Source organism: Talpa occidentalis, unplaced genomic scaffold (genome assembly GCF_014898055.3).
Source record: "Talpa occidentalis isolate TD23 unplaced genomic scaffold, MPIMG_talOcc4v2.1 talOcc4.9, whole genome shotgun sequence".
NCBI classification, from domain to species: Eukaryota; Metazoa; Chordata; class Mammalia; order Eulipotyphla; family Talpidae; genus Talpa; species Talpa occidentalis.
In genome coordinates, this window is record NW_023605305.1 from 14,683,890 (window position 1) to 14,704,333 (window position 20,444).

At 47.4% G+C, this 20,444-nt stretch overlaps 1 protein-coding gene across 2 annotated transcripts in view; it reads right to left on the bottom strand.

Annotated features, from left to right (window-relative positions):
* The window catches only part of PAFAH2 (platelet activating factor acetylhydrolase 2), a 29,278-nt gene extending 16,138 nt beyond the window's left edge, over positions 1-13,140 (bottom strand). Inside the window, exons 1-6 of one of the 2 annotated variants that reach the window (XM_037498809.2) lie at positions 12,929-13,140; positions 7,486-7,623; positions 5,947-6,097; positions 4,910-5,006; positions 1,694-1,762; positions 1,170-1,311 (exon numbers count right to left, since the gene is read on the bottom strand). In XM_037498809.2, the coding sequence (XP_037354706.1) occupies positions 1,170-1,311; positions 1,694-1,762; positions 4,910-5,006; positions 5,947-6,097; positions 7,486-7,575 (549 nt within the window). In that variant the 5' untranslated portion in view covers positions 7,576-7,623; positions 12,929-13,140. Of the gene's footprint in view, positions 1-1,169; positions 1,312-1,693; positions 1,763-4,909; positions 5,007-5,946; positions 6,098-7,485; positions 7,624-12,487; positions 12,904-12,928 lie in introns of those variants that run through there. The other variant, XM_037498810.2, reaches the window with a different exon arrangement.
* Between the last annotated feature and the right edge of the window lie 7,304 nt (positions 13,141-20,444).

The following is a 20,444-nucleotide window of genomic DNA, read 5'->3' on the forward strand; positions in this document are numbered from 1 at the left end:
ACAGGACTGCGGAAGAATGCCGGCCCCGTCGGCCCACCCACAGCTCAGCAAGCACGGTGGGCCCCACATCCCGGCACAGGCTCCGCTCCCTCGCAGCAGCTCACATAAGCATCACCTACTGGTACCAGGAACTCAGCCCTGCAGTTCCGAATCTATCTACGTACCCATGGGTTAGCAGGAGGACCATTTACGTGAAAGCATTTTGGAGAAAAAAAAAAGAATGCTCTTATTACCAATCCAGGACTGGACTCTCCTTGTCCATTTACAGCATCCATCTACCGCTACCGTCTGCCTAACACTGCACTGCCCCACCTCTCCTTTAACCCTGACTTTTTTTTTTTCTTAAGATTTATCCATTTATTTATACAAGCACTGGGTACAGTCTGAAGCGCGGGAGGGTGAGAGAATTCACCAGAGCCAGGGTGGGGAGCAGAACAGGCAGACTGACAAAGTACACTGCTGAGGGGAGCAGCGGGCACGGCAGGAGAGGTCTGCGGGCCATGTGGGACCCGCACCCGGCAGCCCCGGCAGCCAGGGATCCAACCGGTGCTGCAGAGGCTGCGGGCAGCTTCACAGCCCAGCACTCAACCGCTTGCTGCGCCACCAGGGGAGGCCCTAATCCTGACTTTTGACAACTACTTCCCCAACCCCACCCCCCCAAATCTAATGATAACATTTCTGATAGGATTTCCCATTTTGGTACTTCCCTCCCACCTAACAGTCTCTCTCCAGGATTTTTCATATTGCAACTTGGGGCAGCAGTGGGGAGACTGGGGCTGCAACCTCAAAACAGTGCTATTATCATATAGTAAGGCTGAACATTTGCAAGCTCATCCTTCAAGAGCTGTGCTTCAAAGCTCAGAAGGTAAGCCAGTTTGCAGCTGAGACCTGCCAGCATTGGAGGAGATAGAATGAAGACTAAGAAGTGCTGCAGGTGTGTAAATCAGTGGTTCTGCCCTGTGTACACAAGCCCCTCACTGCTCCTTTCAATGTGGGCCTCTGTCACTCGCAGCTATAAGTCTTGATCACTACCACTTCTCTCCCCGTGGATGTGGTAAGCTCAGACCCGCTGTGGCTGAGACCCAAGAGAGAAGGTTAGTGAAGCCTTCTTAGGAGTATAGGGAGGCCAGGGTTGTGCCCCATACCCTCACACACTGGCACAAGCCTACCTGGCCATTCCGAACATGGAATTCCTTCTCCCCTTCCGCAATTTTCCGGTGGGGGACCCATTCCTCCTCCAGCGACTTGCTAGTGGGCTGGTTCTCCTCTGGGGCCTGTCTGCAGAAACAGGTGGCCGCAGCTGACCCGTCCCTGAAACACACATGCCACCAGACAGAAACCAGAAGACACTCTTGAGCTTATTCTCCCCTTTACCAAGTCCTCCTTTTCAGACAAGACACTCTGGATCATCCTCTGACTAGTTGGGAAATAGATGTGGGCGCCTGCATGGGATGGTGGAAAAAACATGGAGTTTGAACACGGAGCTGGTCCTGAGCCCTAAGTCTGCTGTGTTATGTTAGTAAATTACTGAACATCTTTGAACTTCGCATTTCTCACCCACAAAATGGGTGTCATATTTGCCTGGCATGGATGTTATGAAGATTAGAAATAGTTTATCAATAGGGTACAAGCCTATATCCTAACCCACAAGTTATCTGATCTGTGGCAATGTATTATGACTGTCACCCCTCACCTGTGCTCTGGTACAGCAACCACGAAGCCATGAGAGGCCAGTTCCATGCAGAAGGCAGAATACAAGGTCCTGCAGATTCAGGAAGGGACAGAGAAGTGATCAAAATAATGGTCCAAACTTAGTCCCCAAGCAGGCTCTGCTAGTGACCTGAAAAGGCTGAACGCAGGAAGTTTCATGTGCAGCAGCTTTCTCCAGGTGCTTTCTCAGCCAGCATTCCCTTCCCTCACCAATGCGCCACGCGTCCTCCCCCAACCACTGCAAATCCATCCATGGAGTCTTCCTTCATACAAATACTGATTCATCATCTCCCCCCAGAAAATTTGGCCTCTTCAACAACTGCAATTTTATTGTCTACACATTGTTTGTGTCCAAATTACTTGGTAAGTTCCTTGAAGACAGTGACTTAGCATGTGGATTCTTAGCCTATCCTCCAATTTTCCAGGAAAAAAGGAATATGGCGGACATCGCCAATTTCCTACTCCGAACACCTATTTTTCCTTCCTCCTTTTTAACAGAATCTGCTTTTCAGCGGAAGACACAGTCAGGCCATCAAGTCAATTCCCTGGTCTCCCCTGCAGCCAGACTTGCCTGTGTGATTAAGTTCTAGCCGAGCAATGGAAATATAATGCTACCCTCATAAGTAATTTAATATTTCCTAGTAGATATATTTTTAAAAATTAAAAATAAACAGGTGGAATTAAATTGAAGAATATATTTTATTTAACCCAATATTGCTAAAACATTATCATTTCAACATAATAAAAATTTTAAAACTAATGAGATATTTTACTACTTTTTAAAAATTAAGTCTTTGAAATCCAATGTGTATTTTATACCTACAGCACATCTCCCACCGGAGCAGCCAATGTGGCTAGAAGCTACTATAATGGACAGGACAGAACTCGAGTCAACAGGATGTAAGCAGATGTGATACACAGAACTTCCAGGAAATCGGCTTCAAAAGGAGAGGGCTCCCTTCCTATTGCTTGAAATGTGGACGTAATGGCTAGAGGTAAAGCAGCCACATTGGGTCATGAGGTATCCTTAGTAATGGAAGCCACGTGTGGGAGAACAAGATTATAAGAGAAGTCTGACTCTCTGATAACTTCATGGAACTACCCTATCAGCTCTGCCTACCTCTAGCCTTTCCCTCCCTGCCCTTGCTCTTGGAATTTTGCTCTGGTTAATGAACAATATTTATAACTGGTTCACCGTAGGTCTATTGAAGTAAAGTCCCAATACAGACTCTTAGACCAAAGGGCTATCCTCTCAAGTCATGCACTCACCTGCTCTTAATGAAACACCTTCAAACTTAGGAGAGCAAGTTCCTTAACTTCTTTCCCTACTAGACTAATCTTTCTTATGGCAGGGACTCTTACTCTCTACTGAGCACTCTACTATAGGACAGACTCTGCACATAGCAGGTACTAAACTGATTGAATAAGAAAGCAATAGAAAACTATCTGCCTCCTTTCTAGCTTCAACTACTCTCCATTTCTGCTGGCTGTGGGCTGTAGTTATCTGAGTCTATGCTCAGGCTTCTCTAGTGGATGCAAATTTCTTGATTTATTTCTTTCTCTGTCTTCTTGCACCAAGGGGCTGGCACAGAACAGCTGCTCAATAGATATCTATGAACGAATAAAAGCCTAGCGAAACATAGCCCTTGTATTTATTCAATAAATGCTCATTGAAACTACTTTCCAGTGCCTGTCTTAGGCACAGGAAGAGAGAGAAGCCAGACATGGTCTCTGCCTTCATGGAACTTACACTCTAGCAGGAAAGACATTATAGAATAATCACACAAATGACTCATTACAATTAAGTTAAGTATTGAAAAATACACATTGTCTTGTGAAAGCACATTACCAGAAAGCTAAATATAATATACGGATCAGGATGTGTGTCCCTAAGAAAGTGACGTTCAAATGGAGACCTTCGAGGTAATCTGGAATTAGCCAAGTAAAGGGGAGAGAAAGGAAGAAAGAGAAGAAGAGTAAATATTCCAGGCAAAGGGGACAGCCTCAGAGCACAGCGCCGCTGAAAACCCAGCAGCAGGAAATAACACGGTGCCTTTACAGAAGCAGAGGAGATTCGCTTGTCTGGACAGCTGGAGTAGAGCAGGCAGCAAGAAACAAGGCTGGAAACTTTGACCTGGACCTGCATCCAGGTAAGATTATGCAAAGAGCTGAATTAAGTTCAAAGGGCTGTTTCAAAGATTTAAGTGAGGGTGTGACATTCATTCGCTAAATATTCACTGGGCACTTACTATATACCAGGCCTGTTCTAGCAGCTGGAGCACATGATCAAATTTGGTTTAAAAAGAGGTCTCAGTGTGTCTTTTTGGTTTAAAAAGCCCTCTCTCAGGTCTCAGGAAGCCAGTCCACACTGGCTTCAGTGTGGACAATAGTTTAGGAAGAGCAGGGAGGCAAAAATAGATGCCTTTGACATGTGTGAACTCTGGACTTACATGCTATTGAAGGAACACAGAAGGAACATGCACAAACCTACACAGAAATACATGTACGACCATCATGAAGCGATACCACGCTCCAAGGTGCGGAGGTCCTAACTCATGGGAAGAGCTCTGAATGGTCATGGAATCAGAAAACTTAGGCCAGTGTCTCCCACACTCAGATCTTCCAGTTCACCAGCCCAACGTGAAAACCTTCCAGTTTTCTCCTCTGTGTTAAGAAACAGGGATGAGAACTCCCAGTCCGTGGGAGCAGCACGTCCATTTGGCAGATGAGGGAATCTAGGTTCAGAAAGTTCTACAACTGTCCCTAGCTCAGCGGGGCCCAGGCAGCATGGCTGAGACTTATAGGGGACTGGTGCTCTGAGGGCAAGGAGACAGGGTAGGGTTGTCTCGTTCGCTGCTACATCCAGGCCACAGGCAGAGCTGTCCCTCCATGGATGTTAAATCGATGGCTCTCTGACCTAAGTCTGAGCTCCTTCTAGTACTTATGGGAGGAAGAAAGCTAAAAGGGTGTATTTATGTAACTGCCGGAACATGAGAAGCAAAGCACTGAAGCTGCCAAAGGCTCCACCAGGTGAAAAGGGCTAGGAAGGTGGCCCAGTACTGTGGAATGAAGCAGATGGCAGATAAGACAGCTGGCACAGGGAAGTGTCTACATTCTCTGCCCTTGGAGAATAAGTTTAAGACTTAGCAGCTGTCACCAGGCAAGGACTATGACAAGGTCCAGGGAGATAGACTCTTACCTGAAGGCTCCCAGGCCATGGGAGAAGATGATCAAGGGGTATCCTGAATCCTTTGTCTTAAAGGGGCCATTCCAGCTAACAGGCAGGCGACAAGATCCTAGCAGAGACATGGGTGATAGAATCTCTAGCTGCCCCAATCCTATAATCCCAAGGGCAGTCTGGGTACAGGCATGAATGGGGACAGGTGACCCTCCCCTCTGGAGACCATCCTTTTCCCCTGAGCCTCCCAGGGCAATAAATTACCTTTTTTGTACCCCTTTTCTTCCTTAGAGAACATGAAAACATAAGAAAAAAGGAAGATAAATCCAAAGGGCACTGAACAAGTGTGAGATAAATCCCTGAGAAGGCAACACGGTTGGTAATGTTCCTACTGGTGGGGTCTTTGGGGGAAGTGGATGATTAAATGTGACTCTGCCCAGAAGAGAGGAGAACTGGGGAAACAACTGCAGGAGACTGTGGGCTCCTTGGTAGTTAAGAATGTTTCTCTGATCTACAAAATAGCTGGCACTGTGGAGTGGGAACTAATACATACTGAATAAACAAACAATAGTCACCACGTATGGGACACAGTCTACATCCCAAACACTGCACTAGAGGCTTCACAGACTTCACACACTGCCATGCTGCAAACGCAGGTGATTAGACAGGTTGAGGAACTTGCTTAAGTCCCACAGCTAGTAAATGATAAGTCAGGATTGGAATCTAGGACAGTCTAGCTCTATAACCAAAGCTCTCACATACATAATTCTCTCCCAATTCTCCACTGGGCCCTGAGCCCAGGAAGGGAGGGATTAGCTACAGTGCTGAGGTGGGTGATCACCCAGGCCACGCCTCCAGGCCGGCCATGGGAAGCATGGGAGTAGATGAGAGGTTTCCAGGAAGGGGGCGTCAAAGGCCTAGAGTGGAAGATGTAGGTTAAATGGATGCCCCACCACACAAGGGCTAGATAGAGCAAAGGTACTGCTTCAGCCTGGGGGATCTCCTAGGAGCACAACCAAGAAGTCAGGAAAGCATCTGGGGGTCAGGCCAGCCCTTACCTATGGCCAGGTTGAACAGCAAACCTCCCCAGCGCTTATTAAACTGCATGTAATCAGCAAGGCCACTACAGTATTCATAGCGGGGAATCCACAGGGGCTGCTCCGTGGTCTCTGCTTCTTGGCAGGGGTAGAATAGTCGAAAGAAGCTCCCCTGTAGAAAAGAAGAAAGCAGCTGCTCAGATCAAGAAGCACAAGCAGCAGTGGATTTCCCAAGAGACACACTCAGCAAGTGTTTGGGGCACCCAGCAAAACAGGGCACCAGAATGGGCAAGCTTAGGTTTCAGAAGCCATTTCATTTTTCGCATACTTGTTAAGGCTTATGTTATTCCAAACAGCCAACTGCATTTCAAATTACATCTGCGAGGCACCAAAACCTTTTTGGTGCTTGGGACATCAAGAGATTTAAATCTGACCTGAGCCCAGGAAGGGAGGGATTAACTTCCGTGCTGAGGTGGGTGATCACCCAGGCCACCCCTCCAGGCCGGCCATGGGAAGCATGGGAGTAGATGAGAGGTTTCCAGAAGGGGGCATCAAAGGCCTACAGAGGAAGATGTAGGAATGGGGGGAGAATAAGTCTAGAACCAAAGCAGAAGGGGGGAACAGATATGGCTGAGAAAGAGGAGACTGTCTTTCTCCACGGAGAGGAGTTAAAGGCCACTGGCACGTGGGCCATACAAATTAGGAGGAGACTGAAAAAACTTTGCAAACCAGCATCTGCTCTCAACACAGGTAAGAAGAAGAACTGAGAGTTGGGCCTCCCTGGCGGCGCAGGTGGTTGAGCACCGCGCTGTGAAGCTGTTCGCAGCCTCAGCAGCGCTGGTTAGATCCCGGCTGGTGGGCGAGGGTCCCACATGGCGCAGCAGACCTCTCCTGTCTCTCCCGCTGCTCCCCTCAGCAGTGTATTTCGTCAGTCTGCCTGTTTTGTTCCCCGCTCTGTCTCTGGTGAATCCTCTCACTCTCCCGCACATCTGGCCTGTACCCCAGTTCTTGTATAAATAAATAAATCTTTAAAAAAAAAAAAAAAAGGGCCTCCCCGGTGGCACAGCAGTTGAGGGCTGGGTTGCGAAGCTGCCCGTAGCCTCTGCCGGTTTGATCCCCGGCTGCTCCCCGGCCACTGGAGGAGGGTCCCACGTGGTACGCAGACCTCTCCTGCGGTGCCCACTGCTCCCCTCAGCAGTGTACTTCGTTCCTTCTGCCTGCTCTGCTCCCCGCTCTGGCTTTGGTGAATTCTCTCACCCTCCCGTGCTTCTGACTGTACCCAGTGCTTGTATAAATAAATAAATAAATCCTTAAAAAATAAATATTCTTTAAAAAAAAAAAAAAAACTGAGAGTTACCTTTGAAACTATAGCCCCCCTGACATGTTTCTAATAGGAAAGAGGAAGAAAAAGGCAAGGAAGACAGGCCTGTGTCTAACCAAATCCAGACCAGTGCTTACTCAGTTTCCCCAAGCTGGAATTGCACCAACAGAATCACTACTGAGAATTCCCAAGCAAGCAGAGCCATGGAGGCATGCAGGGACTGAGCTAGAGGTGCTTACCTGCAGACTCAGGCCCTCCATCACATCCCCGCAGCCTACGAGATGGGGTCCCGTGACAGGTGGAAAGCCCACAGACTGGGTGACCCCCATTTCATCACCAGTTGAATCGAATGACTTGGGCAATGCTGAACTTGACGGCTAGAGGGTGGAACACAGAACAGCTTCTTGCTGGTTTCTACTTAGCATCCAGTTGCTTACACATATCATCAGCACCCTCCCCTGTAATCTCTCCACCCTCTTGCCAGTGACTCATTCCATCTTCCACATTATCTGCTTTGCTCCACTGACTTTGTCAAGGTTTAGGAGCTGCTTTTTTGTTGCTGGTAATAGTGGTGGGATGAGGAGGTGGTTGTGAAAAGGAAAGTGAATTTCCATAGTCCTTAAAATCCACTAACAAGTGTTTATTCAATACACATTATAGCCCAACATGTAGTAACCGTTGCAGAAAATATAACACAGTTGTCCTCCTGAGGCCAAGAATAATACTCAGCACCAAGATCTATTATTTACTCTGCATCAGCACTGAACCAAGCTCCTGATATGCATTACACCAACTCATTCTCTCAACAACCATCTGAGGAAGGTCCTATTAAGACCCTATTTTGTGGGCCTCCCCGGTGGCGCAGCGGTTGAGCGCTGGGTTGCGAAGCTGCCTGCAGCCTCTGCAGCCGGTTCGATCCCCGGCTGCTCCCCGGCCACCGGAGGAGGGTCCCACATGGCGCGCAGACCTCTCCTGCCGCCCGCTGCTCCCCTCAGCAGTGTACTTCGGTCCTTCTGCCTGCTCTGCTCCCCGCTCTGGCTCTGGTGAATTCTCTCACCCTCCTGCGCTTCTGACTGTACCCAGTGCATGTATAAACCAAACAAACCAACAAATAATAAATAAAATAAATAAGACATGCCTCTAGAAAATTAAAAAAAAAAAAAAAAAAAAAAAAGACCCTATTTTGTGGAGGAAATTAAGGCACAGAGAGGTGGAATAGCTTTCCCAAGTCACACTGCTTACGGGTGGCAAACCCTGGCCTGTCTAATCCACACCTGAGTTCTTAACCCTTAGTGACTCTGCTCAAGGGGAGACATGGTTACTTATTTATCCAATCACAGACCTCAACTCTTGGCTGTTAGGGTGGTATTTGTGCTGGGCCTCGAACAGGAGGATTTAGAGGCAGGAGAGAAGGAAAGCATTTCTAGATAGGACATAAAATAAGGGCAAAAAAGGGCAGAGACAGGGAAGAGTACAATGTGGACAGCAGATTAAACAGGAACCTTCAATGTGCAGGTGGGCATGCGTTGGACCAGAAACAGCCCTGGTCAGCATGGGCTGACCCCTCCTAGCCTCTAGACTGGCCCTCATTGGCTGGAGTCAGTCAGTCCTTGGTGTCCTCTGGTCCGCATCGAGGTGGAGAGTAGGCACATGACATAAGTTGGTCCAATCAGAGCAAAGCCCAGGACTATGATTTCATGTTTGAAGGTGGAAAAACGTTCTTTCTTGTTCTGAACTAGCAGTGAGGTGCACATATGAAACTTTGAATTGTGGTGGCCATATTGCTACTTTTGAGGAGAAGCTACCCATGCAGGCTGGCAGAGCTAAGTGAATCACAGAAAAATGGAGCCCTATTTGTGGAGGCATTAAAACCCTCCAGTAAAGCCTGATCCACTCCCAGATGCTGTCTAGTTACATGAATCAATAAATCCCTCTTTTTAGTTCAACTGAGTTTAGATTTCTATTGCTTGAACCAAGAGCATCTAGTTGGAACTAGTTAGTAGACGAGTTCCATACCTCTATTTTTACTTGTTAAATCATTCTACTTTCCTTCAGATACTGTGGGATGTCTCAGTCAAAGCATGTCTGGGCATGAGACACCTTAGAGATCATTTCTGTTGATCTTCTCCACAGTCATCCCCCAAGCCCCAGCCCAGGACACACATGCTCTTTATGGATGAAGAAATCAAGGTCCTACGAGGTTACGTGAGCTGCTCAAGGTCACTAGCAGAACTATTATTACACAGAGATCTCCTAATTGCCAAATTCCAGTTGCCTGGTCCAGTGGTAAGCCCCAACCAACCAATAATCCTGACATCATTCTATTGAATTTTTTAAAAAAGATTTATTTATTTATGCATGCAAGAATTGGGGTGTAGGTCAGAGAGCAGAGGGGTGAGAGGATTCACCAGAGACAGAGTGGGGAGTGGAACAGGCAGACTGAAATACACTGCTGAGGGGAGCAACGGCCACGACAGGAAAGGTCTGTTGTGCCATGTGGGTCAGCTCCATGGCCAAGGATCCAACTCGTGCTGCAGTGGCTATGGATAGCTTCATGGTGCTGAGACTTAACCCCCTGTGCCACCAGAGAGGCCCTCTGTTGAATTTTAAAAGATAATAAATGATTTTCTTTCCACTACAGACTTCTTCATTTCATTCATCTGAAGCAAGTTAAACCCAATCTTTCTCAAAAATAAACCCAATCTTTCCTAAAAAGAAGTTATGCTCTTGAGGCCATCAGCAGACCAGCTGCCACAGCAAAGCTGAATGCACGCCTCGTGGTCTCAGGTCCTGACCTTCCCCCTTGTTGAGGGTACACGGAGAGACCTATGATTGGAGGTACAAGACACATGTCACCCACATGACAATGGAGCAGTCACAAGTTCTAAGAACCATAAAAAAGATCAGATCCTATATGGCAAGAGTTCTAAGAACAAAGTGTTTTTTTAGCTTGATGGTAAAGGGTGGGGGCAGACAGGAAAAGCAGAAGAGTGTGAGCAAAGGCAGAGAAGTAAGAAGGCACATGTGAGAAACAAGTAGTCAGTGATGGATGCAAGGTGAGAAAAGGAAGTTGTGACCAGATTTGGAGGGTAGCAGTCCCTCAAGTGCTAGGCTGAGGAGCTGGGATGTACTTTGGAAATGAGGTCGTAGATACGAGACATTATGCCTGAAAGACCCAAATTTGAGCCCCAGCATCTTGGCTGGCTTGCCTGCTTATCTCTGCAAGTTATCTGATCTCTCTAAGTCTGATTCCCCATCTGTGCAAAGGGAATACTATCCAGCCTCACAGCGTTGCTATGGCGATAAAGTGAAATAATGTATTTAAAGCACTCAGGATAGTATCTGGCTCTGAGGAAGCATCCAGGAAATATCTGTTGATTGAGTGAAAAGTAGAAACAACCGAATTTGGCAACTGAGTGATTTGGGGAGTCAAAGGAGGGAGAGAGCCAAGATGAGTAAGGTTTCAGGACTGCTTTACCAGAATGGTAACAGTTGCCTATGGGAAAAGATTCTGGTCTCACCTTGCATAGAGAAGAAGACAGAGATAAGAATCAGGATGAATAGATTTGAAAACAGTCAAACAGGAGGAGGGCAGAACCCTCTGCCCTCATGGGGAGGATCTGGGAAGGTCATCAATTAAGTTTGGAAATAAACACAAACTAAAGAAACCAATTGGTCAGTGTGATGGTAACATGAAAATTAATCTACATTCCCTGGGCTCACACTGACTGATGCCCAAGTAGGATGGGGAGATGGAAAATTCCAAATCGACTTGCAAATTTTGCCTATGAGACATCCACACAAAACGTCCAGATTCATCTGTAACAAATGCCATGGAATTTTCCAAGGAACTCAGCCCAGGTGTCTCTATCTTTTTTTGTCTACCTTATCTAAACAATCCACAGGGTGCCTGTCTAGAAGCCTCTCCTCCCACTCAAAATCCCAGGGAAATTGCTGGTCCTCTGTGAATTTTCTAACCTTTTAACCTTCCCTCTGTTCAAATTGACTCTATTCAATTTTTTACACACATACCTAGCTTTTCCAATATGCTACAGAGGCAAAGAATGTTTTTTATACTTCTTTGTAGGCCAAACCATCTATTTCATGCTTTCCCCCAAAGAGTTGGAACTGAATAAATTTTCCTTTATGTAGCTTTGATTTAAACACTCTCAATTCTTCAGTCTTTTTCATGTAAAAACAGGTTATATGGCATAGAAGGAAAAGAAAGGCTTTGGTGACAGTCTAAAATTCCACCTCCACTTAATTGGTTGTGTGATCTTGAGCAAGTCCCTTAAATTTTAAGTCTCTGGTAATTGATCCATACGATAGAAATAATAAAAATCATTCATGAAGTTGTGAGGATTAATTAATGTATGTACGGCCCCTAACATATAGAAGGCACTATGGCCATAGGTGGTAGTTCCCATGATCTCTCTGAATCTAAATTCCTTATGTGTAAAATGGAGACACTACATAAGTGACATTTAGATAAGGAAATTGATGGTGGTCTAAGGTCTGGTTTGTTTTAAGTACTCATAAAATGTTAGGAATTACAAAGGTATGTCTCTCTTTTCTCATACCCAGTCGAGATTTCTATCCTTTTTCCTGCATTAAATTCTTTGGCAAAAATCGATTCTTTCCTCCCAGTCTTTTCAAGCCTGAGACACCCCTACCATAACTAGTCTACTCCACAGCCCAAAGAGCCCAGAGAGAATGGATGGGGCTCATAGGACAGCTGTCCATCTCCTGCTGGGACCCTGTTTCTATTGACAGGAACTGCCCTTCTGCCAGCTGTGTGGGCTTTTCATCACTGGCTATTTCAGAACAGTGCCCAAGATAAGCACTTTTCTGAGGTTTCCTTTCAGACAAAGATCTCTGGAGGCTTAAAGCTCATTAGTCTGATCTCTGTTCTCTGGAGGAAGTGAGGAAATACCATCCTGCTCTTAGAGCACAGAGACCAGCTCAAAGGGCTGGCTTGAGCTACAAGGAGGCAAAGCTAGAAAAGAAGCCAAGAGAAGAGCGCTCCAGTGCATTAATAATTATAATAAAAATAATCTCTCTCGCTTGTGATGGCTTTACAGTTTACAAAGCACTTTCACACGTACTTGTTTACTGGCCTCACACCCTAAAACCAATGGAGCAACTGTCATCTCCACTTTACAGGCGAAGAGAGTGTCTGATTTGCCCAAGGTCCCGCAGCGAGTGAGCAGCAGAGCTGGGCTAGAACCTGGGTCTACTCACTGCGAGTTCGCGGATCGAGAAGGAACGGTGGCCCTTCTTCCACTAACATTAAAAACAGTAACGTGAGGGTGAGCGTGAAGCACATCAAGCATAAAGAAGCCCAAATTCCAGTGACGCTGTAGGTTCAGGGTAGGACTCAGAGGGGGACCGCGGGGGGCGTGGGCTCAGGGTGAGGGTTATAGGGGCTGAGTGCCAAGACCAGAGCAGAGAGGGAGTCCAGGGGCGCGGGGAGTGTTGGGATGAAGTGACAAGCGGGAGTTAAGTGGATTAAGGGTGAGGGGGGATATTGGAGGTGTCTGCATAGAAACAGAAGGATGAAAAGACCAATGTGGAGCTCCGGGGCTTGAGAGGAGGAGGCCCCAAATCGGGCTGGAATTAAAAAAAAAAAAAAGTCTGCAGACATCTCAATTCAGAATACCAGCTTTCTCCTTCCAAACTTACCCAGCCGAGTTGACCCTTCAGAAGCAGCTCAGACGTTGAACTCCACGGAAACAAGAAACCGCCCGGGCCGCCGTGGCGCTTGGTAGTTGTAGTTCTCAGAACTCAACATTGGCGCTTAAAACACGTCCCTCCTCGCTTCCTGGAACCATAACTCCCGAGGTGCACCGCGCAGGATTGCGCAAATCAACCCTAGGACTACTATTCTCGGAGACCCGAGGACTACAATTCCCAGGGTTCCACGCGACGTCGCCTGTTGGGTGTAACCTCCCAAGGCCACGGATGCGGGCTATTCCTCCCCCTGGCGGTGTGAGAAGCCGCAGGCACGAGGACTGTTTATAGCGCCGTTAGTAACCTTCCGCTTCCCGCTCCTCAAGTAGTTCCTAGGCGTGTCTAGTCATTAAGCATAGAATTCTCTGCTTTATTCGAGGGGCGATGGAGAGTAGGTCGGAGCTTGTTTTGTACCCCTCTCCGACCCCCCCCCCCACTTTGCTTCTTGTGAATGTATGAGTCAGATCATTCAAATTAAGGGCACATTTCCTACCGACGTGTACGTATTGACTCCTATAATTTTCTATGGTTCTTCTCCAGAGCCTAACTGACCCAAAACAAGGAGAAACCAAAGAGATCAGCAGCTGTCCTCACCCCGCCCTCAGTCCCAATCCCTCCATCCACCCTGTCTTATAAAATACTATCCCTGGCCTGACCAGATTTCACAATCTGGTAGAAGATTCCAACAAAGGAATAATTACAACACAGTGGTATGTGTTCCGATGTGGGCAACATGGGGTTGTGGGAGCCTGGGAAAGGGGGCCTGCCTGGGCAGCGGGGAAAGGGGTGTCAGCAAGTCTGCTGGAGACCTGGAGGAAGAAGACCTAGGGGTACAGGCAGTGTGAGGAATGTGTAAACCCTGTGGCCGGAGTTCCCAGGTGAGGGATGGCGTGGAGTCATGCCTGGCGAGCCAGGTAGGACCGAATTCTCAAGAATCCTGTAAACGTCCAGAAGAAATCTGGATCATTCAGCAGCTTCCTACCACCTGTTGAATGAGGTCCCACTTCTTAACCTGGCATTCAAAGTAGTTCCCAGCCTGGTCTCCCACCTTCCCCAGAAGTGTCGCTCATGTAATCTCTGGCAGGAATGCCCTTTCTTATGCCCTTTCTTCTGCTCTGGCCACCACCTGCTACATTTACCTCCACACCATTCTCAGGCTGTATCAGGTTCTCGTTACCTCCGTGTTTTCACTCACGCTTTTCTGTCCACAGAATAGTCTGTCCTGCCTAGTGGCCTGTATGAGCCTGTTGTTCCTTTAAATTTGCCTAGGTCCTCCCTCTCCATAAGCCTCCATGATTATCACAATTTTAAAAGACTTCTACTCCGCTCAGTGGCTGAAATATTTGTGTGCAACTTTCATTTGGGGGCTGGGAGGTCTTAACTCTCAGGTAAATTGTGTGAGGTCTTTGAGGTCAGGTGTGGAGAACTCACCCCTCTCTCCACCCACCTCCCACACCTTCAAATCACCCGTGTCCACGCCTGTGCTAAAGCACACATAAAAGCTTCTCCTGAAGCGTCATCACTGAGTCTGTGATAGTCGTGATGGTCTTTTCTTGCTTCTGCTTATCTTTCAAGGACAGCAGGATGGCCTTGTAACAAAGGGACAAAAATACTTGTACCCATGTTGAACAGGAACAGGGGCAGAGGGGATGGGAGGATGGGGTAGGAGACAATCTTTCATAAGTTGACAGACTGTGTTTCAGAGTGCAGGCCCAGAGGAATGTTCACCATCCTCAAGATGACATCTTATTGCTCAGACCGAAATAGCCGTGTAAGACAGAACTAAGATACCTAACTCATGGTTAGATAGACAAGGGGTATTCAGTGCAATGCAGTGCTGGATCCAAATTGAAGTTATGCCATGATTTAGCAGAAAGCAACTGACTGGGTCCTTGGGGAGACTAATTTGAGAGCCTTACCTCCAGTCTCCTGCCAGGTGACCTCACATTGAACTGGTTCTTGTCTCAAAAGCTGGTGGCATGGTTTTGGCTTCTGTGCCATCAGGTTGGGGACCATGTTTAGCAACATTGCCACCACCATCCTTTCAGGAGCCAAGATAAAGTCATCGAGAGAGTGATGACAGCACCGCACTATGGTAATTAAGCCCTGGATTTAATTAAAGCTGTGGCTGGTGGTGGTGGTGATGGCAGAACATAAAAGCTCAGCGCAGATCAGAGAGTAGCGGCTTTTGGCTAATTAATCATTCTTCTGCAGCTGGCTCAGAACACCCATGACTCACCAGAGCCCCCAGTTATTAGAAGGGTAGCTGTCTCCTACTCCCAGACCAGGCCACACTGGGGACATTTACTGGCCAAGTAAGCTTCATACTCCCCAGGAACAGTCTCCTTCACTGTCTTTGTCACTCTTAGAAAGATCTACCCAACTCTTCCCTGTTGCAAAATAGACAAGAGCCAACAATGATCAGTGACCTGAAGCCAATTCTGCAATCCTTTGTCCCCAGCCCACTTCCCAGTCAATGAAATTCAACTGTTTTGTTCTTCAAAGCCCACTTCCCAAAATGTAATATAAAGCCCATTCCCTTAACCTTTCTGGGAGGTAGATCTGAGTTCTGAGGCTCCTATAGCCTGCTGACCTAGTTTTGCATCAAAGTCTTTCCTTTCCCAAATTCTGTAGCATAACTTTTTGGCATTTATATACATTAGATGGATAAACCCTTGACTTTTTCAGAAACAAATCCCAGTTTTATGCTGCACATTGCTAAGTCCCTTCCCAGGGCTCAGAAGAGACTATGAAGCATAAACTTCATTAATTTCTTCATACTGTGACTCTGAAAAGGAGAAAATTATACAATATCTTGATTGCTTTCAAATCACTGCTCTTATACAAATTGTACCCTTGCCCTGAGGTTGAAACCTGCTCAAATATACTTAGCTCTTTCTTCTATTATAGCTGGGAAGTTAGTGAGTAATGGGCTAGTGATGGAGGAATTGAGTTGTGTCCCGCTCTGAACATAACTGCATTTACTTTTGTCAGCATTGGGAACCAGAGGGAGCCCAGATGAATCCTCTTCTAACATCCTGTGAATAGGTAGAATATATGTTCAATAAAGCCAAGAACAGAACTGTACTTTATAACTGCTCCTATAACCATTTGATTCTTCCATTCAAATATTGAGCACCTAGAGTGTCCCAGGCTCTGTGCTCCAGACGGGAGGTCAGGCTGTGATAATGGGCATTCATTCTCCACCTACACGATGCCTTCATTCTAGTGAGGAAGCAAACATATAACCAAGATAATTACATACAACAAGCAATATTATGATTTATAAGAAATATATATTTGGTTATTTAGATGACCAAAATATATTTCTCATATATATATATTTGACCTTCATAATACTTCATAATATATTTCTCATATATATATATATATATTTGACCTTCATACTTTCCTAAGTGTTGAGGAGGATAAAGGTGTCTTTTGTTATGTGAATAATGTGACTTTTTTGGGAAAGATTTATTTATTTATGCATACAAGAGCTGGGTTACAGGCCAGAGGTGCAGGGGGTGAGAGGATTCACTAGAGACAGAGTGGGGAACAGAACAGGCAGATTGACTGAAATACACTGCTGAGGGGAGCAGCGGGCGAGACAAGAGAGGTCTGCTGCACCATGTGCACTATGAAGCAATAAGGTGGCTTTTTGAAGCACCTAAGGATAGGGGTTAGTTGCCAGGTAAACCAAGCAATTGGAGGGTTGGAATATTCAGTCCCACCTTATGGCCTCTGGGGAGGCGGGTGGGGCTGGAGGTTGAATCAATATCCAGTGGCCAATGAGTTCATCAGTCATGCCAATGTAATGAAGCCTCCCAAGAGGAGAGGTGGTGTTGTGTTAGGACTACAGGAGGAGATCCATGTGGACCCAGATGTAAATTCCAGTTTCTCCCACTTACCCACACAGCCCTGGCCTGATCATCTACTCTTTTTCTTAGAGGAGTGTTGGAGAGCTTCATGGTTGTAGAGATTGGCACACCTGGAGAGGGCATGGAAGCTCCTCTCCTTTCCCCATCCCTTGCCCTATGCCTCTCTTGCATCTGGCTGTTCCTGAGTTTTGGCCTTTTGAATAAAGCAGTAATCTAGTAAGTGAATAGGTATCCTGAGTTCTGTGAGCCCTCCAAGCAAAATAATTGAACCTGAGGAGTAGGTCCTGGAATCTCTGGCTTATAAACAATGGTCAGAAGCACAGGTAATAATCTGGGCTTGTGACTGACACCTGAAGTGTAAGGATAGTGGAACTCTCCGATTTGTAGCCAATTGGTCAAGAGCACAGGACTTAAAACAACTGGAGTCTGCAACAGAGAGTGTGTCAGAAGGCTACTTCCTGTGGAATCTCCACACACCTACATTGCAGTTGGGCCCAGGGACCCTTTCACTGTTAACTACTTGACAGGAAATAGGATGCTTCCCTGGAAAAGAAAAAGAGTGAGAAGCTCAGAGGATGGCCTGGGAAGGTTTCTCTGAGGAGCTGGTATTCGAGCTGAACCCAGCCATACCTACCATTTCGTGATTATCTACTGCATATAGACATAGTAGTTTTAGTCACTTTCAAATTCTGTACCCCCTTTTGACTCTCCTAGAAAGTACGTCATATTCCTTCTACTTTTCAGACAAGGAAACAGGCTCGACTCTATTGATACGTCCCTTCCTGATCGCCCTCTCCAGGCTTGGTTTCCAGCCAGCCGAGTGAGCCTGTTCCTCTCTGCTTTCTTGCCTAAGAGCTTTCATAGGTAATCATGAACCAGGAAGGGGAGGAGATGTTCCTCACTCGAAGGGCAACCCAGCCACCAAAGGAGCTGACGCTTCCCTATCCTCAGATAAGATGATTTTGAGGTGCATTCCGTACTGTGTCTCAGAGTCCCCAGGGGAATGAACCCAGTGGCTCTCAGCAGGTTTTCCCTTCCGCATCTTACTTTCTCTATTTCCTTACTTCACTTCTGAAAATCACCTCCCAAAGAGATTATCCACACTCAAGCATCAAGGTCTGCTTTGGGGCAATTCAAACTAAAAAAAAAAAGCTTAGATGACCAGCCAGAGCCGTGTGGGTAAGTGGGAGAGCTGGAATTTGCATACAGATCTCCTCCTGCAGCCCTATCACGACACCACCTGTCAACAAGGCTGAAGCTGGAGGCCACCCCCATAGCCTGCAAAAGGCCCTTCGCACCCAGACCCTGCTGCGCTTGCCTGTCTCATCTGCAATCTCCTCATTCTCGGCCACCCCTTGCTCCTGACACAGTAAGATATGTGGGGACATGACGTTTTCCAGTCTGGCCATGCCTTTTCAGCCCCATGCCCTTGCAAGTGCTGTCTCCACTGTGGTCCCCGTGGTGCCCACCTTTGCTCCATTTGCCACCCTCCATCGGATGGATGCCAGCTGTCGATGTCCAGCCCCCGTAAGAATCAGGCTTGTGCCAAGTACTTGGCATTCCTGATCTTATTCCGTTGGCACAGGAATTCCTAGATGTCAGAACTTTCCCAATTCTCAGGTTAGGAAACAAGTCTCATAGAGGCCGGGTGACCAAGGTCTTAAGTTAATGACTGGCAAGTCAGGATGGAAACTTACATGTACCTGTCCTGTCTGGATGTCTGGTTGGAGGGAAAGGGTAGGAATCAGGGTCTCTGAGACTGCTCCAACATTCCCCCTTTGTCAAGTCCATCTTCACAGCTGAGGGGATGTCTCCTGAGGTAGTGACCAGAGTCCCAGCTGGAGGAGCAGGGGCTGTGGCGTGCAGAGGAAGGAGGCCAGGCTGAGGAAGCTCCTTACATGGAAGCTAGGCATCCGACCCACCCCCACCGAAGAGAGGAACATCACACTCTTTTTACTTTCTGGCTCCTTCCATGCTTTTCTGCTTCCCAGAATCTCTTATCAAAAAATGATTCTTGGAGGCTGGGGCAGTTCAGGGAGGCCAGAAGCTAAGGAAGGCCCTAATTCTCTTTTTAATCTCTCCTGGCTCCCAGCCTGCCTCCAATCCCATCAAACACCTGGTACAGGCTCACAAGCCTGCAGAGCATGGCCTGGTGGGTACCAGAGTCTTGGCAGTTTGGGGAAATGGGGGTGAGATGGTGGCGTGGGACCCTTGGGAGCCATCCCATGTCGATCCCTGCTTAAAATCCTCCCAGAACTGCTTTCAGCCTCCACTACAAAGGTTGCAGTCCTCACAGGAGTCCAGAAGCTCTTCAAGATCTGGATCAACTCCCCTCAGCCAGTCAGATTCACTTCTCGCACGAAGTGCCTGCTGGCCTGCACTCAGCCACCTCTCTATGTTCAGCCCGCTGATCTCCCCACAAATGCTTCTGCTTGCTTCTGCTGCGCCATTTCACCTGCTTCCTGTCCAGCCTTTTAAACCTGCCAGAAATGCCGCTTTCTCTGGGAATCCTGGCTGAACCCCACTGTGCAATCTGGTTCTCCCTAACACTCATTGTCATGACCGCACCCTTAGCCCCTCCAGGGCAAAACTGCCATCATATTCATCTCTGTGGACCTAGCACAGCACCTGGGTGTTGGCTAAAGAAAGAAGCACCCCTGGACAGAGGTGGCAAACCTCTGGGCAAGTCAGGTCTATTGGTATAGATGACAGGGACGGAGGCAAGCTGGGCGGCGAGTGACGTGCATAAAGGAATTTAAATTCGATGAAAGGAAGTGGGTGGGTGAAATTCAACCTCTGAATTTCATAATAGTTAATTGTTGCTGTGAACTTACTCTGCACCAGAATTTAAGGTGCAGGGGTTCAGAGGGTGCCTCCCCTCCCTAATCTGAAATCCAAGTGAGAATTCTGCTGCTGGGAGAATTAAATGCAGGGGCTCCATCAATGAGAGCAATAACTATGTCTAAGGAATATCAGTCTGGGCCAGGCTCCCAAGGGCGGGGGCCAAGACTCCCAGAGATATGTGACTGAGACCCCTTCATGCATCCTAGGAGCCCACCTCTGGGTCTGAACCCTGCTCCAGCTCCCAGCCCTCTGCTGGGCATCTCCTCAAAGAGCCAACAGAAAGCTGTGTTTGCTCTGCCAAGCAGCATCCCTGGGGAGGAGAGAGAAGAGAAATAAATCTTCCAGCTCTAGCTTTGGAAAGCAGGCTGTTAATTACCTAGAGTTAGAAGCGTCAGGCCTGCTGGATAAACATTTGCCAAACATTTGCCCACTGATTAACTCCTTGGTGCCCAGGGCTAAGGTGGCAGTTTCCAGATTTGGGCTGCTCTGGGAGGGTTCAGGAACTTGGGGGACCTGGGAGTGGTTTCTGGCACCATCAGAAAGGGTCTGATTCAGGTGTCGAGGATGTGAAATAGTAACTAAAAGCACTTGAAACAGTACTTAAAAAGTGCACAGAGAGAGCCAAGTGGGTGAGGGGGAGGTCACGGTCCCTGCGCTCTCACCCAAGAGCTCACTTGCAAGACACCATTCAGGCTCAGGACCAGCAATAGTGGGGTTTATTTAACAGACGGGAGCCTGGGGAA